The sequence below is a fragment of the Athene cunicularia genome (genome assembly GCF_003259725.1).
Source record: "Athene cunicularia isolate RWA chromosome 2 unlocalized genomic scaffold, athCun1 chr2_part1, whole genome shotgun sequence".
Lineage (NCBI taxonomy): Eukaryota > Metazoa > Chordata > Aves > Strigiformes > Strigidae > Athene > Athene cunicularia.
Window position 1 is genome coordinate 15,162,901 of NW_020799095.1, and position 15,760 is coordinate 15,178,660.

Genomic DNA, 15,760 nt, shown 5'->3' on the forward strand with positions numbered 1-15,760 from the left:
GGAAGCTAGATTTAAATATTATCAATAAAACTAAAACCATTTTGAAGGCAATAAATGAGTTTGGTACAGTAGGCATTGTTTGTGCTGCAAATTGCCAAAGGACCAAATAACTTAAAGATTTTTTTTTTTTTAATTAAATACGTTTTTGTGAAAACTGGAATAGGTTATTTGAGAAGTTGTTTCAACCAAACCTTAATTACTTCTGGAAAAGAAGCTTAGATTTGGTTTTAAATGTTGATTTTTTTTTAATTTTTTTTTTTTTTTTTAATCATCTGAAAGCCTTCCGACACTATTAAATGTTCTATGAAAGAAAGCAGATGTACTTTTAAGTTTTGTTTTCTTTTAGGTGAAATAAAAATGAATTTCTCATACTTTTATAATACTAAACCAGCTAACAAGGTGAAGTCAGGGTGAAAAATGTACAGTGTAATAAACAAGGGAAGGGGTGGGAGATGTGGGAGGGAAGGAGTAATTGTTGCACAGTTTTAGATTTTTTTTTAACTCTTGGGTTTTGGATTAAGGTTTTTTTTTTTTAATTTAAAAAGTACACTAGTAACTTCAAAACTATGAAACTACATAAAAAATTGAAATGTCTTGATAACCCTTTTGTGATTGAGAGTTCTTTTCGATAATTTGTCACTTCCTTACATCATAAATTTGTATGTAAGATTAAACTTGTATATCCCTATCACTTATTTTCAAATCCTGGAGTTACAAGGGGGGGAGGTGAATTTAAAAGTATATTTCCCTATTAGAGAAAAAAGTACAGTGTCTGGTCTGTGGGAAGAGCTGTGTATCTTTGTTGTGCTCCATTTAGAAAATAAACAGCAGAAACAGGTCCCTGTAATGTAGTTCAGACTTGCCCAATTTATTTTTTTTAATTTATGACAGACTACTGTGGGGTTTTTTTAATTGCCTGAAGAATGAAAAACTGACATTAAGCTGAAGTTTTGTCTGTTAAATATGAATATTTACTTTATTTGGCTCTGCTTTAACTATAGCTGTTACTTTTCAAGTGAATTTGTTTATGTACATGCAAGGAATCCTTGCATGTCCTGGTAAAGTACAAATAAATTACTACAAACTGATTCCAATTTCCTTTTTATCCTTTTTGTATTGTGAAACTGGAAATCTTTATGATATTGTAAATTATCAGCTGGTTTTCTGAACATAGTGTGGAAACACAGGACAATATTTTGATCTATTTGATAATTTTGTGGGGTTTTTGAAGAATTAATGAGCATGTACATAGAAATAGTGACTGCTTGAATACTGTATTTACCTGCACTCTTTCAGTACTTCAAGATTCCTGTATATTTTACGGAGTATAATAAAACCCAAATGTGAGTTCTACTAATGAATAATGTATTTGTATCTACTAAGCATTAATGACAAAGTTTCCTTTGTTGAACTGTTAGAATTTATAAAATCTATTTCACAAAGTCTTTGCCAGCATTTTAATTCTAAAGTGATGGTGAGTTATTTAAAGTAATTTTAAATGTTATATTACTTCATTATTCCTTTAGGTTTTCTTTTAAGTATTACTTAACCATTTGTGCCCATGTTCATTATTTATATATGCAATATGTTTGTGAGCAGAATTAGATGACTTCAGGGAGTTCGTGATTTCTGTATTTTCTTCCCTCCGAATCTTGCAAGTATGGGGCCATGTGGGAGTGATGCACGTGCCTCATCTGAGCCTGCAGGCAGTGCTTGAAAGATCCATAATGGCCTGTCCTGAGATTCACTGCATCTATTTAACTGCAAAGGTTGAAGCAGCACAGACCCATTTTTCCTCATACACTTGTGGAAGATCTGAATCAGAATGCCAAGTAGCATGCCTGTTACTTAAAAGGTAACAATTGCATATTTCTGTTAATGAAACCATCCAATTTTTGTTGCTTCAGAGGAGCTGTGAGATATTAACAGATTTTTCTTCTCTGTGCTAACTAATATTTGACTTCAAGATGACCCATTACCTCAGTGTGTGGTGTCTGTAGCCATGGGACAGTTTATATGAGGGGACACTCCTATCTTATTTGAAAAATTAGCAGGGCGGTAGAGGCAGCTCTTCATGTTCACTGTGTGCCTGGATGATGGAGGAGAAAAAGCTCAAAAGATGCTGGTTTAAGTTAAAGATTTGGATATGGAATACAAGCAAATGCAGAAAACAGTGCTGTTGAATGCCATAGTTTCCTTATGTCAATTGTTAATTGTGCCTCTTCGATTTCATTACTAACCACTTGAGGAAGAAAACTTTTTCACTGTGTTAAATTGCATTATTTTTAAGTTTTGTGAACTTTTTAGAGCTAAAGATCTGTCCTTTATTACAAATTTAAATTCCATTTAGGAATTCAGAGTTACATGATTTGTCTATCTCATAATTAGAATTTATTCATTACAATCTGTATGTATTTGTATTAAGAATATGGTCTTACTCCAAAAATGGAATGTAATTTGTTTAAAGAACATGCTACTATGATCAGAGACCACTTTCTTAATTGAGAGGTCAAGGAACAGCAGGTTCCTTGTTTCTATAAAACAAATAATGCAGTCTAGCTGGGGGGCACTCTTTTTTAAAGAAAAAAGTTCATACCTTAGTGGAGGCCTGTTTATTTCCAGAAAATGATACTGGAACCTCTTGGATTTTCACCAAGAGAGAGCAGTGAGCCTTGGCTGGACCACTGAAGCAGTAGCTTAGAATAAAAGAAACGCTTTTCATCCTGAAAAAAAAAAAATTGAATGGACTTCAGGAATGAGGACAACCAGCTCTGTTCAGCTTTCTGTGTACTCTGACTTCTGGGATGTTTTCAAAGAGTTTTTCAGTTCTCAGGATAAATGTTCTGCGGGAGAAAATGCCAAGTGAGTTAGTATTAACCTCCTCTGCTGGGCTGTTACTTTTAGTGTAGTGTAATAGCATAAATGCTGTATGCTGTTAGAATGATGAATCAGTCTGACATCTTCCCAGCCCCTCCCAGACCCAGAGTGTCCCTACTGTAATCAGAAAGATTTTTTAATCATATAAATATATTTGGAACAATCAGAGCTAGAAATATGCATTTTAAACTAGGATCTTGGTTGTGGTTCTGTTTTTTTTCTGGTTGTATATCTTACTGTTTAAAATTCTGTCTTGTCTACCAGGCTAAAGAATTAATAAATGTTTGGTTTTAAAAAAGTAAATATTTAAAAATTAATTACGTCAATGTTTTGCTCCTTTTAATATCTACACAAAGGGCAGTAAAGATCCCAAAGCTGTTACCTGAACTGTACGGAAGATGACTGAAAAGGAGCATGAGATAATGTTTACAGATTCAACCCAGTAGTTCTGGTTTTGAGAGGAATTAGCCTTCCTGTCTTGCCCAGAGATTATGTCCATTTAAAGGCAACAACTACTGTAGTAATCCAGAATAACAAACTCTTATTTATATGTCATTGGTTGCTTCTTTATTGTGGGGAAAAAAAAAATGTGGTGACGTTTGTTAATCATGTAATGACTGAGAGAGAAGATAAGCCTGCAGAAAGAGTGTAAACAACGGGTACTGTACAAAGGACTGTTGTCTGGCACATACTTGGGAAGATTTTTCTCGTGTGCATAAAAATGTGGAACATTAGATGTGTCCGGAGAGCCCATACTACTTGATCCGTGTTTGGATCAGTGAGGTTCATGTCTTAAAAACCTGAAACCTAAGCAAAAAGGGTTAGTGTTTACAGATACATTAATTCTGGAGAACTGGAGGACGTGCTCTTTGGGTCAGTGTACCACGGGGCAGGTGAGGGAGCCCCCCCAGCGGCAGCTGTGAGAGCAGCAGGAGGAGCTGGCAGGAGTTACCCTCCTCATCTCCTCCTGCTTTGTCTGCTCTGTCACTGCTGATGGTACACAGCCACTTCATCGTGCTTTTGGTTAAAAAGCATTGGTTCCTTGTAACAGTAATTCCTGATAATCCAGTCCTGGTTGCAATCAGACTAATAACCTTGGGGAGCAGGGCCTTTGATAAACCTCTTAAGTAGTTTAAACCTTAAACACCACTTCCATAGGTCTGGATTTAAACTCAGCAAAATTCATTTTAATAGCAGAAAAGAGTAAACATTTAAATTCTTGAAGTTGGTCCAGCAAATTCATATAAGTCCTTAAATCCAAGACTGACTGCTAATTATTGCCTCCTGTAGTAATCTCTCAATGATTTGTGATGACTTCCTTATAATCCTTTAATATGCTGCAGAAACTGATGGGACAGTTGGAAAATAATTCTTTCAGATTAGGATTAAAATTTTTATAAATTTGTTGCTGGAATTCTGAATTGGACAAGATAAGAATTTATAAAACATCTGTCTCCTTTACAGACTGAAACCTGAAATGTTAAATGTGAATACAAAATACAGGCTGCTCTGTTAGCTGGTAGCATTGATTTTTTTTTTTTTTTTTTTTTTTTTTTTTTTTTTTTTTTTTCTGGACTCCTTTTCTCACTGTAATAGCTGTACATTTTGAAGAACAGTATGTGCAAAGTAACCACCACGCATTAATTTAAAATGGCAAAACAACTAGTTATTCTTAAGAAAATATATTTATTCATCATCTATAAGCCTTATTACAAAAATCCCTTCGTTTTACTGCTTAATGAGACGCAAATCCCTGGCTGGATGTTGTAAATGTCACCCATGTCCCTAGTCTGATCCATGTATCTTTCTCCTACTTACCAAGAGAAAAACTGAAACAGGAGCCGTGGAAAGAGTGTTTCACTGTCCATTGTTCCATCATCTAGGGTCCAGGAAAATCACAAGAGTTTTGGTTTCCTTTCCCTGGGAGTTACAGATGTGACAAATTTTCAGGCTGTAGGCTTGTTCCTGTCTGTGCAACTCACCTCGCAACTTGAACGTTCCTGACAGGAAGATGAGGAGTATCCCTACTTGTGGGACTTGAAGATTTCTTGCAACTCTTTCCAGCCCGGTATCCCAGCCTCTTTAGCACTGTTATTTGTCTTCAAATAAAGCAATATCTAAATTATCCATGCTTTCCTGGTCCAGTGTGTTATTTTACATTAGGAGACACTGAGCTCTCTCTATTCCATGCTCTGTTTCAGCATTTCTGAATCTGAGGTTGGGTAAGGAATCTTTCAGTATTTCAGCATGTAACTGTAAACGTAGTTGAGTAATACGGAACTTAAAGAACCTTTCAAGCTGTCTTAATGTTGTTGGTGTCACTAAATATTTACAGAGGAGAAAAGCACCTTACATTCTCTTTTTTTGTCAAAATTTCAATAGAAGCAACCAGAAATTTTGCTATTCAGATTCACAACAGAACAAAACAAAGCCTGCTTCCAAGCCTTGTCAAATGACAGACGTGCGGGTTTTCTTCTCATTGTACCTGGGGGTTTGACTTGGCTCAGAAAGCTTAAGACACTGAGGTGTTGGATGTCCTTTTATGTTAAAAGTACAGATTAGATACCTTAAATAGTTTAAAAGTAAAATCTATGGATTCACATCCTATCCTGTCATGTATTTCCTATCCCTTGACAACTTTGTTGTTCAAGCTGTCTGCATAGTTTTTCTTAAAATTCTTTCTTAGAATCTGTTAACATCTTACTGAATTCGATCTTTTTTAATGTCTTCTGCCAAGAGTGTGTTTGATCTGCTGTGGTTACTGGTACTGTCGTGACTTCTGACCCATCCTGCCTACATCTGCTCTCCCAGGGGAGGGAGGATGGAGAGCACAGTGAATCGAAGTACTTCCATTGCTGTGACCATTACAAACTTGATGGAGCAATACTTCCCACTTCCACCTGGGAATATTTTGGGTTTTCAGGAATGGCGTTTGTCACCACTTTTGGGGTTTTCTTAACTTGCATAAATAGAGGAGGAAGGGATAGTTCTACCTAGTCACTGAATCTGCGTGTGTGCCATAGTGGTGGTTAGGTGTTGTTTGGCTCCTCTTTCCGTAAAAGTTCTGGAAATCTAATTTTCTTCAGTTGGCACTTCAGATGGTATGTCTGAAGCAGCCAAAGAGGGTGGTCAGGTTTTTGCATTGTTCTTGGGTTTTATGTGATGCTGGGCTGTTTGTTAAATGCCTCATGTTGCAAGACTGGCCCCAGCCTGGGCAAGACCATGCTGTGCCTCATGTCGATGGCTTCCTTGCAGCCATGTGGACTGCAGGAGGCCCTTGAAGCTCCATCGCTTCAGTCTGGTTCCTTTCACTTGTAGAGATCTGCCTAAATGAGCTTACCCCCACTTGTGCATTGTGAAGATCTCTGGTCTGAACAGATTGTCCCAGTCTGTCCCGAGCTCCTCAGCCTATTCACATGCCTCTCAATAACTTCAGTCCAACGTCCTGTTTGCCTAGTGCTCCTCTGATGTGCTTTCTAGTGGTTTTTCTAACTGTAATCGAGTATCCCCACATCTACCTGGAAAACTCACTGGTCATGTGAGGCCTAAAGCAGCAGATCCCTTATGAAGAAACCTTTAACACCTCTGACCCATGTGCTGTTACCCCTGTCTGGACAGACAGTTCCTGTGGTTGTCTTCCCCTTCCCAGGGGCAGTGTCATCGCCCTTTAAAGACATCATCCCCTGTCTCAGTGGTGTTGGTACAAATTTCCACATCTCAAGTCAAATTAACCTTAAAATTGGGTGATTTAGTGCCAGTTTAGCCTTTAGCTGTACTTCCTGTATGTCAAAAGATCCTTGTGTTCTGGTTTGGTTTTGTTGCACTCGGAGATAGAAACAGTTCAGGAAGCTTTAAGAAAAGTGCCTATACCCACTGAAGAGGTAATAGATGATGGGCTGTGTTACAGTGTGTGAACATCGGCCTTGCTAGTGGGTTCTCACACCCCCTCAGTAAGTGATATGTGGCACCCTCAGGTGAATGCCAGGTTGTTTAGGTCGCACTGCATTCAGCCGGGACTGCTCTTCCAGCCCAACTTCCAAAAAAACATTGATGGGTGGTGGCAGGTGTTGTAGGTTCCTGCCTGGTCACCCCGCTTCAGAGGCACACATCTATTGTCACTCAAAGATCGGAATGGGGGGAGTGGGGGCAAGCTATTTACTGGTAATTATCCATTGTGTCTAGTACTGTCCCACCTTTTCCAGTGTCTCTTTGCTAAAGGCTGCTTTTTTGGGTACAAAGTATGGGTATTAGGAACAAGGTATGGGGACACACTCTAATACCTGCTCTTCTCAGGGAGGAGACAGAGCAACATGCTCCATGCAAACAGTAAGGCCAGCAGGTCTTGTTTTCTCATTGTTATGACAAGCCCAAAGTGTGGAATAGCTCTGTGGAATACACTTTGCAAGTATGTCTCAGATAAATACCCCTTTTTTTTTTTTTTTTTTCCCCTTAATATAGCAAATACATGTAATGCTATTAACTGGTTTAGCCTAATTTGTTGTGATAACAATGGTGTGCTTTGGAACTAAATCTGAATCAGTACTTAGTGCAAGAGGATGTGTGTTTTTCAGCCTACAAAGTGGAGTGAGGAGGCTTGTCGGGAGCACTGAAATTCTCCAGCTGTTCATTGTTCCTTTCGTTTAGACTTGGTCATATGGTACTAGAACCAGAAGCACAAATAAGCACCACAACTGCTCTTCTGTTCTGCCCTGTATGGTCTGGAATTTGTGCAGCATTCAGCAAGAACACCACTATGGGTGCTAAAGAACTAACAATTTTTAATAACCCTGCAGTGGCACAGCCTACTTCTACCTCCACAAGTTTCTGTCTAATGAGATACAAACATTCCCCCTCTACATATTTCTGTCCACTATATGCTGCAGGATAAACAAACCTGTTGTGTTGCTGTATCAAAGCTGAGTGTGATTAGGTGATATAGCTTGGAGAAGGAAGGTTTGATAGAGCCCAAGATCATCAATATTTATATACAAATTTTGTGTAAATATATAAATAATCTTGAGGCAGAAATTCAACAATTTCTTGGTTGTTGACACAGGAGCTTACTGAGCACACACCTTGCAGCTGCTGTAGTGGTTTGAGTTTGAACACATCTCAGAACTGATGCAGACACCAAAATGGACTCGCAGCTCTCCCGTTAGCACTCTGCTCCCCTTGGCCTGACAAATAGCCTGAGCAACTGGAACGTGAGGACTCACCAAGAGAATGGTTGTTTATTCTGTTACTCAACAGCTATGATGCAGATGAAGTCAGAATGGCCAGTAAGACCACAGAAAATTATAATGCTTGAGAATAAACTATCTTCTCTGAATTTAACCCCAAATTATTAGCTTTTGAATAGTCTCTTCCCAACTTCTTTGCTGCACTAACACAGTTTGTCAGCGCAGTACAATAGTTATAGCACTTAATCTAGTTACTGCCCTGGAAAGAATGGTGTGTTTTACTCATTTAGCAGCAGGAACCTTCCATCTAGCACACAAAGTATTTCTGTAAAAACCTTGCTGTCCCACAGTTCATTATGTGTTTCTTATAGCTCCTGTTGAATGAATTTATGAACAATGTGTAGGATGTCTTGAAGTCCAAACAGTCTTGAAATGACCCCTCTTTTAAACAGGGAAAGCTAAAGTACTTAAACAGGATGTAACAGTTGTTGATACCCACTGCCAACGTTTTTTTTAAACACAATTCCTTGCACAGGCTGGAAGTTGTGTCTTAATGCAGTCTAGTTTTTCACAATCATTGATATCGTCTTCCCCAGACTAGCTGTCCCACAGATGTTCACAACTGTAACATTCAGTTACTGTTAAAAGTACACGAGAACTCACTGAGTTTTCTAACAGGATTACGGACAATGGAGTGGCCAGTAAATGGTAATTATTTCAGCTGGGAGTTTTTCACTCTAAGAAAAAAAAAAGTCATAGAACCCTAACCAGAAATCAGAACCTCACCCTGTACAAGCTACATGTACATATATAGTTTCATGTATGCCATGCACAGTATTTCTGTCTTCATTCCCTTTCCTATTTTCCTTCCTTTTGCCATGGTTTTCCATTCCATTCATTTCCATACTCCTAGCCAGGACCTGAGAAAACTGAAGGATTACATTAAAAGGAGTAAATTCAGTTGAAAAGAGAAATGTTATTTTCCCAATATAAACCATCACATTACAACAAGGCTTTATCTTTGCAAGGCAGTTCTTTTACTTCTGGTAGGACATAAGCTACCAAGGTACATACAGCCTCTCAGGTTAAGTGCTTCGCTTATCATTTCAAACATGGAATCTAATCAGTCAGTCATGTAACAAACACACCTGAAGCTCTATGAAGTACAGATGTTCAACAACTTACGTTAAGATGTGTACTCTGAACATATGGGCAGTTGTTTTCTGATTCATTCAAGTATCTGTGCTAGTCCTTTTCATACCATCGTCCGTACAGAGCAGCTGTCAGTAGGCCAGATGATGTTCTATTTTTGCTTATGAAATAATGGTTGTTTTTCCAGCCCATGTGATCAGCAAAGTCCAAGGTAACACCAGATGTCAGCAGTAAGGGAAAGATATAAGGGGTGCTCATATTTCCCCATAGCTGGAAATCTATCAGAGCAGTGGCATCTGTAACCTCCTGCCCACAAGTGCTAAAGCTGAGCCCGCCACACTTTACTAATGTGCAGGCCTGGACATAGTATGTGCCGTGCACTGTATGGAGCCCATCAAACACTCCCAAAGCATAGAACTCATCAGTGGAAACAGCTCTCTGATAATTTAAGTAACAACATAGGGTATTGGCACAAACCTGGAGCTCTCCTTTTTCCTCCCATACAGGAACAAAAGTAAAGTTGTCATACATCATTTCTGCATAAAATATGGGAGGTAACTGTTTGTTTCCTTTTTCTGACACTCTGCCAGGGCTCTCTTCTCCCTCCTTAAAGCAAACCTGATCAGCTGGTGAGGTGCTTGTAAAAGTCTGGCATGACTGATGTAAGTCCTCTCTGAATCTTTCATTACTCTCCGAATGGGTTTCATAGTCTGTGGTCACAGGTATTTCTGCTACTATGAGCTTGCCACCATAACTTTCCATGTTGTGGTAGATGAATGATTTGACTGGAGTGTATATGCCACTCCCTGTCATGCCCAAGGTAGGGTGGTGGATATTGGCTGCTAAAATATTGACGTTGAAAGCTGTTGCAAAAGCCTGTTGAAATTCTACAGCAGACAGGAGTGGGAGCTGGTTCATCCAGGCAGTAGGATATACAACTTGTTTCACTTTGTATTGTCGGATGAGGTTCACTGCAGGCTCAAAAAAGAGTATATCAAAGCAAGTGAACATACCAAACTTGCCAGCAAAAGGGGTATCAAAGAGTGTATAGTCAGGCTCTGGAGGGGTATCAAAAGCGTATTCAAAATACAGATTGTGTTTGCGATACGTGGCTACCAGCACACCGTCATCACTGAACGCCACGTTGGTATTGAACTGGTATCTGCCATCAGATGGACAGTGAGGATCAGTGTGCTCACAGGGTTGCTTAGTTCCTAAGTTTGCCACAAGGAATATTTTGTTCTTCAGTGCCATGCAGCTCAGACGCTGAAGAACCTGGAGAACAGTATGGGAAAATGTAAGCACTTCAGAATATGGAGGAGTAAGCTTTACTTAAGCAGCTATGACTTATTTAATACTTTTCAAATTATTATTTTCAACTGGAAATTGAACGCATTTGACCATATCTGTAACAATTAGAATTACTGATGATTTTGCAACAAAATCTACTGGAACCAGTAGCTTTCTCAACCGAGAAGTATTTCAGATATTTATTATTTTCAAAGTACCACTGAAAACAATTATCTGGGCTTTATTTCCTCAGAAGTAAGTAAGTAAATACACCTCTATTTCAAGGGCATTAATCTTCAGAAACTTCTAACTGTTGCAGGAGCACCAATGGCTTTAAAACACCATAGGTCAAATGAAAGCTTTGACAAGGCAGCGTAACTGATCTGTGTGTGCCTTTCCAACAGCAAACATCTAATGATGACCATTCGCACCTGCAATGGCTTGTTCCTGCAACTAGATGTTTTAAAAAGTGATTACTAGCTACAACTTAAGGAAGCAGAGGTGTAAATGGACATACTTTGCATAGCTATAGAGCAGAAATACAAAAAGTTACAGACTTCAGTATGACTGGGATGTTTCTTCCACGCCACAGAGAGCTGTACCAAAGACTGCCAGTAGTGCAATCTCCAAACAGGATCTCAATGGCAAACCAAGTTCCTGCTTGCTTGCCCATGATCATTGGTAGCTGAGCTTCTCAGGCCAAAGTAGGTCACCATTTACAACTATGATTCCCGTTTGCACACAAATTCTGCTTAGTAGGCTCATGCACAATTACTTTCATTATACTGACTACTGTAACATTAATAAGAATAGCTTTTATTACTAAGCATGGTTACTTTCACTTTGGGTTCAGAAGAATCGATGAAAATACTGGTTTTGTATGCAGGTCGTATCTTCTGTAATCACACTTGGTCCGTGCTAAGTTGGAAATTTATTACATTATAGCAGGTCAAGTCCTGTTACTTGGGCTAATAATTTCACACACAATCACCCAGTTGGAATGTTCTGATGTCATTAAGTCATTAAAACTGAGTAACAAAACTGCATCAAAAGAGAAGATACTGCTATGTTGCTTTATATATACCAACGTTGTTTACCATTTTGTAGGTTAGGGAGAAGGAGAGACAAATGCAAATGGCTCATAAGCAAACTAATCTTGCATGTCTTTATCTAAAACCCTCCTCTGCTAAGAATGAAACCAGCATAAGCTGAGACCCCATGAAAACAGAATATGGTACTACAAGTTGTTAAACTTCGTGCTCTCTTTCCTAGGCAAAACTAATAGAGCTATCTTCCCACTTGGAGCACAAATCTAGCATTCAGGTTATTTCACCTCTCCACAGAAATCACTCCTACATTTACCTCTGTGTCATTGAACAAATATGGCTCTCTGCATGGATTCCACTTCACGAAGTGTGAATGCAGAACGAAATCTAAGTAAGGATAAATGGAGCTTCTGGTGAAGTTGAAGCCATGGATTCCATCTTCAGGAAAAACAATGATCTGTGCCCCCTGTATGTAAAACAAAGATGTATTTGGTAGGCAAAGCAAAACCAACCTAAATGTGAAAGTAAAATAGGGTATCTCATGGGTAAAAGGAGCTAAAGAAAGTTAAGGATAACCCAAGTATGTTTTGACAAGAGTGTAGTTTGAAAATACCTTTTGTTTGATAGTAAGTGTAACTATGTGTATAAAAAGAGCTTATTTAACCTGATGCATACCTTTAGCTTGAAAAATATAATCTATCTGACATTATTTTAAGGACATGTAAATACGTGCAGACTTCATCCAAATTCTTACCGAAAGTATTCTCCATTCATGTGAATCATGAGAATGACATCACTCCAGTTAAAGACTGATGATGTTACAATTTGTCTTAATTGTTTTTCAGAATTATGCTATTTGCAGATTAACTTTGTCAAAGATGCTGTACCTGCGTCAAAGGTTCTGTAATTGTGTCAGTCAGGGCTGTATACCATGATTAGGTATATAGGCTTGGATAGGGTACTGGGAGTACTGTTCTCAGAAACAGCTTGACTGTGGAAGCAGTGCAGATTCTGGTAGAAATGTAGCCATGCCAAAGCCTGACTGGCTCTACCTGAAGTTCCAATTAAATGTAGTGGATTCCTCTTAAATCAGACACAGCATCACTCAAATTCTTGCATCTGTTCAAAAGTCAGTTCAAACGTGTTATCTGTGCTATGACTTTGGGATATTTATGTGTCTTGGATGAAGTACTGTATAAGAATAGCTACTATGCTCCTGAACTGTGTTGCCCAGTCATCAAGAAAAAAAAAAACCAACCAAACAAACACTTTTTCAAATGATATAAAAATTTTAATTATTCAGTTCCAAAACAATAGATTTGTGAATCTTGCAAGTCAATTCTTCTCTGCATAGGGACAGTAATGTCTACTTCCTCTGACTAGCACCAGCTTTGAGTTTTCTTGGGGAAGGAAGGAAAGGAGTCTGTGTGTAAGAACAGCCAGAAATACTAGTCTCTCTTCTCTAAATATATTTAGACTGAGAACCATTCCATGGAGGGAAGGAGAAAAGAATGGAAAACTTTACTTCCAGAGAGTTGTTCATGGTGGAACATTCATTTCCAAAGTATTTAATTTCCTTAGTTTTTAGAAACATTCAGGAATTTCCACTATGAGCACTGGAATAAAATCAAACCCAAAGACAGCTGTCTGTAAGACAATCTTTCAATAAAAACATTCCATTTCAGAAAACAGAAAGGAGCTAGACCAAAGGATTCAGACCAAAATAGAAAATTAATTTCCCTATACTAAATAACTATAGGCGTGTTTTTCCAAGCTTGGAATAACTCAAGTCAGGCGAGCTGCTAATTGGCCTGATTTTTTTCAGGGCTGCTGGCAGGTCAGAATGTCTGAAAAACCAGACCATGGTTCTGTATATAAATATGGCTTTAGTTGCCTGGGAACACAAATGTGAAATATTATCTTCAAATAGCACTTACTCTATATATATACATAGGACGCATGCAACTGCCACCAAGCTGCGGCATACCTGTCTTGCAGCAGCCACTACTTGCTGCTCATAGATGTCCAGGTTTCTGCCCATGAGTTCCAGAGCAGACTGTCGATCAACCAGGGCTGTCGGGTTAGGACTCAGCATGGACTCATGTTCATACACTGCAGCGATGTAATGCCCCTCCTTCTTAACCCTTCCTGAGACCACTTGATAGCAAAAAAAGCAGACGGACAGCTTCCAGCACAGATCCGCCATGGTGTATGCCATAAACCTAGAGCAAAGAAAACAGGTGGGGTGGGGGGAGCCTGAGCAACAAATCATGCCAGGAATTTAAATTTATGATTAAATATGGACTGTAACTGAGACTCTTAGCAGTGATTGAACAGAGTGTTATTTTTAAATTCCCGAACAATCACATGCATATTGTTTCTAAACCTTAAATCTAACTATGTTGGTGCTTTAAGTAACAGTGTCCTGTTTAAAAGCATTTTAGCTTCCTACAAAGTTCTACTGATCTCTTTGGTTGGACTCCCTTTACAACTAACTTTGGCATTTATTTATAGATTATTGTACCATATACCAAAACATCTTTGGGAAAAGTTAAAAGCAGCTCATTAATTTGCAGTTTCTCCCCCATTTGGTGATGGGAGATGTATTTAAAAGTAGCATTTCCTCAAATTACTTGGACACTATATTTAGTAGTCAAGTAGAAAAAGATCTTTATCAATATAGAAACAGACAGTTGCCACAGGAATTACACTAGACACTACTTCTGCATTTATCTATCATGACAATGCCTCCCCTGAAGGATTACAGATTCACTCTATTTTGACTCCATAAAAGTAATTTAATAGACTAATTTGTTTCATATGGTGCAGCTTTTTTCAGTATTTATAAAAATGTCAAGCAGAATTCAGATCTGCATTCCTTCTATACAGTGCAGATAGGTAAGGTTAAAAACACTTTCATAGTAATAACAATAAAGCAAAAATCCATATAAAATGCAGAAAATTTGCATTACTGAGCTTCTCTTAGAAAGAAATGAAGAATTAGTGAGTCTGGAAGGCAGGGGCACACTCCCCAGTATGGGTTCCCCATGTATCCTTTTGACTTCCCAAGTTGCGAAAATATTTATGCAGAACAAAGACTGACTGACACAGTCAATGGCTGTGCAATGCTTAAGAAATACTATAGAAATGCCATGTTATTTAGAATTATTCTCACAATTTCAGAATTCTGTACTTGTCACCTGTACTAGCATCATTAAGGAATTAAATCTTGAATATCAGTGAAGTTGAAAGAGCATACAAGAGAGACGCACTGATGCCACATACAGATAGCCCAGTCTTCAAGTTCAGTTACTGATTTCTTAATTGTATTTGCTCTTTGGTAACTCTTATCCAAGAAAAAAAAAACAAAACAAAAAAAAAACGTTCCAAAACTCTCAGCACTTTTCAGTCTTTGTGATCCACAAAGAATTTTTGTGAATTTTTCCAAAGCAAATACAGCCTGAAGGACACATGTACAAAGAGCCTTCTCTAGTCCCCATTAGGAGTTCAGCAGGAAAAAAAAAAAAGATCAATTTTAAACTAATCCCATTTTATTTTTTTTCATCTTATATTAAATGTAGTCTTGTACCTAAAGAAGAAAGTCTATGGCAAGTTAACTTAAAATATCTCTCTTCTTAAATTCCAGAATGAAAAGCAACTAATATGCAACACTCAACGCTGCTTTTTTTTTTTTTTTGGTCTAAACACCAACTGGTTTAGTGTCGAACAATGAGCCAATCAAAGGGTGAGGAAAAGCTACTCAGAAAGCATTTAGTAAGTAATATCTTAGTTTAAGCCACTGGTTTGCTTCCATGAGCTCTACGTGCTATTTGCAACACTGGTTTGACAGCAACACAGTGCTATGTAGGACAGGAAAATCATAACCTTACTGCCCATGGCAGGCAGGAGGATCGGTTTGCTCAACCAAGAAGCTTTAACATGTAATAACTCTTTTAAGGGCCCAGGAGTAACTCAGCTGCTAAGCTCAACTACATATTTTCTTGAGCTTTAATTTGTCAATGTGTCCATATATACATACCTTCAAGGGCAGATTTAAATTACCTGAAGAACAATACAAACAGAATAAACCCTTCAAATATCTGTAAACAGTTGCATCAAAGATACTACATTTATATAAGCGGTTTTGAGAAGTGATGTACAATAAACTACCCTTGCTATTCTGCATCTTTAGGAAAACATTAGGTATTGGGGGGG

At 38.2% G+C, this 15,760-nt stretch overlaps 1 protein-coding gene across 3 annotated transcripts in view; it reads right to left on the reverse strand.

Moving 5' to 3' along the window:
- Nucleotides 1-9,071: 9,071 nt before the first annotated feature.
- BTD (biotinidase) overlaps nucleotides 9,072-15,760 on the reverse strand; it is a 9,345-nt gene continuing 2,656 nt past the window's right edge. For 2 of the 3 annotated variants that reach the window (XM_026842736.1, XM_026842735.1), the window contains exons 2-4: nucleotides 13,533-13,767; nucleotides 11,862-12,011; nucleotides 9,072-10,484 (exon numbers count right to left, since the gene is read on the reverse strand). In XM_026842736.1, coding sequence (XP_026698537.1) covers nucleotides 9,303-10,484; nucleotides 11,862-12,011; nucleotides 13,533-13,763 — 1,563 coding nt within the window. In that variant the 5' untranslated portion in view covers nucleotides 13,764-13,767 and the 3' untranslated portion in view covers nucleotides 9,072-9,302. Of the gene's footprint in view, nucleotides 10,485-11,861; nucleotides 12,012-13,532; nucleotides 13,768-14,517; nucleotides 15,217-15,760 lie in introns of those variants that run through there. The other variant, XM_026842734.1, reaches the window with a different exon arrangement.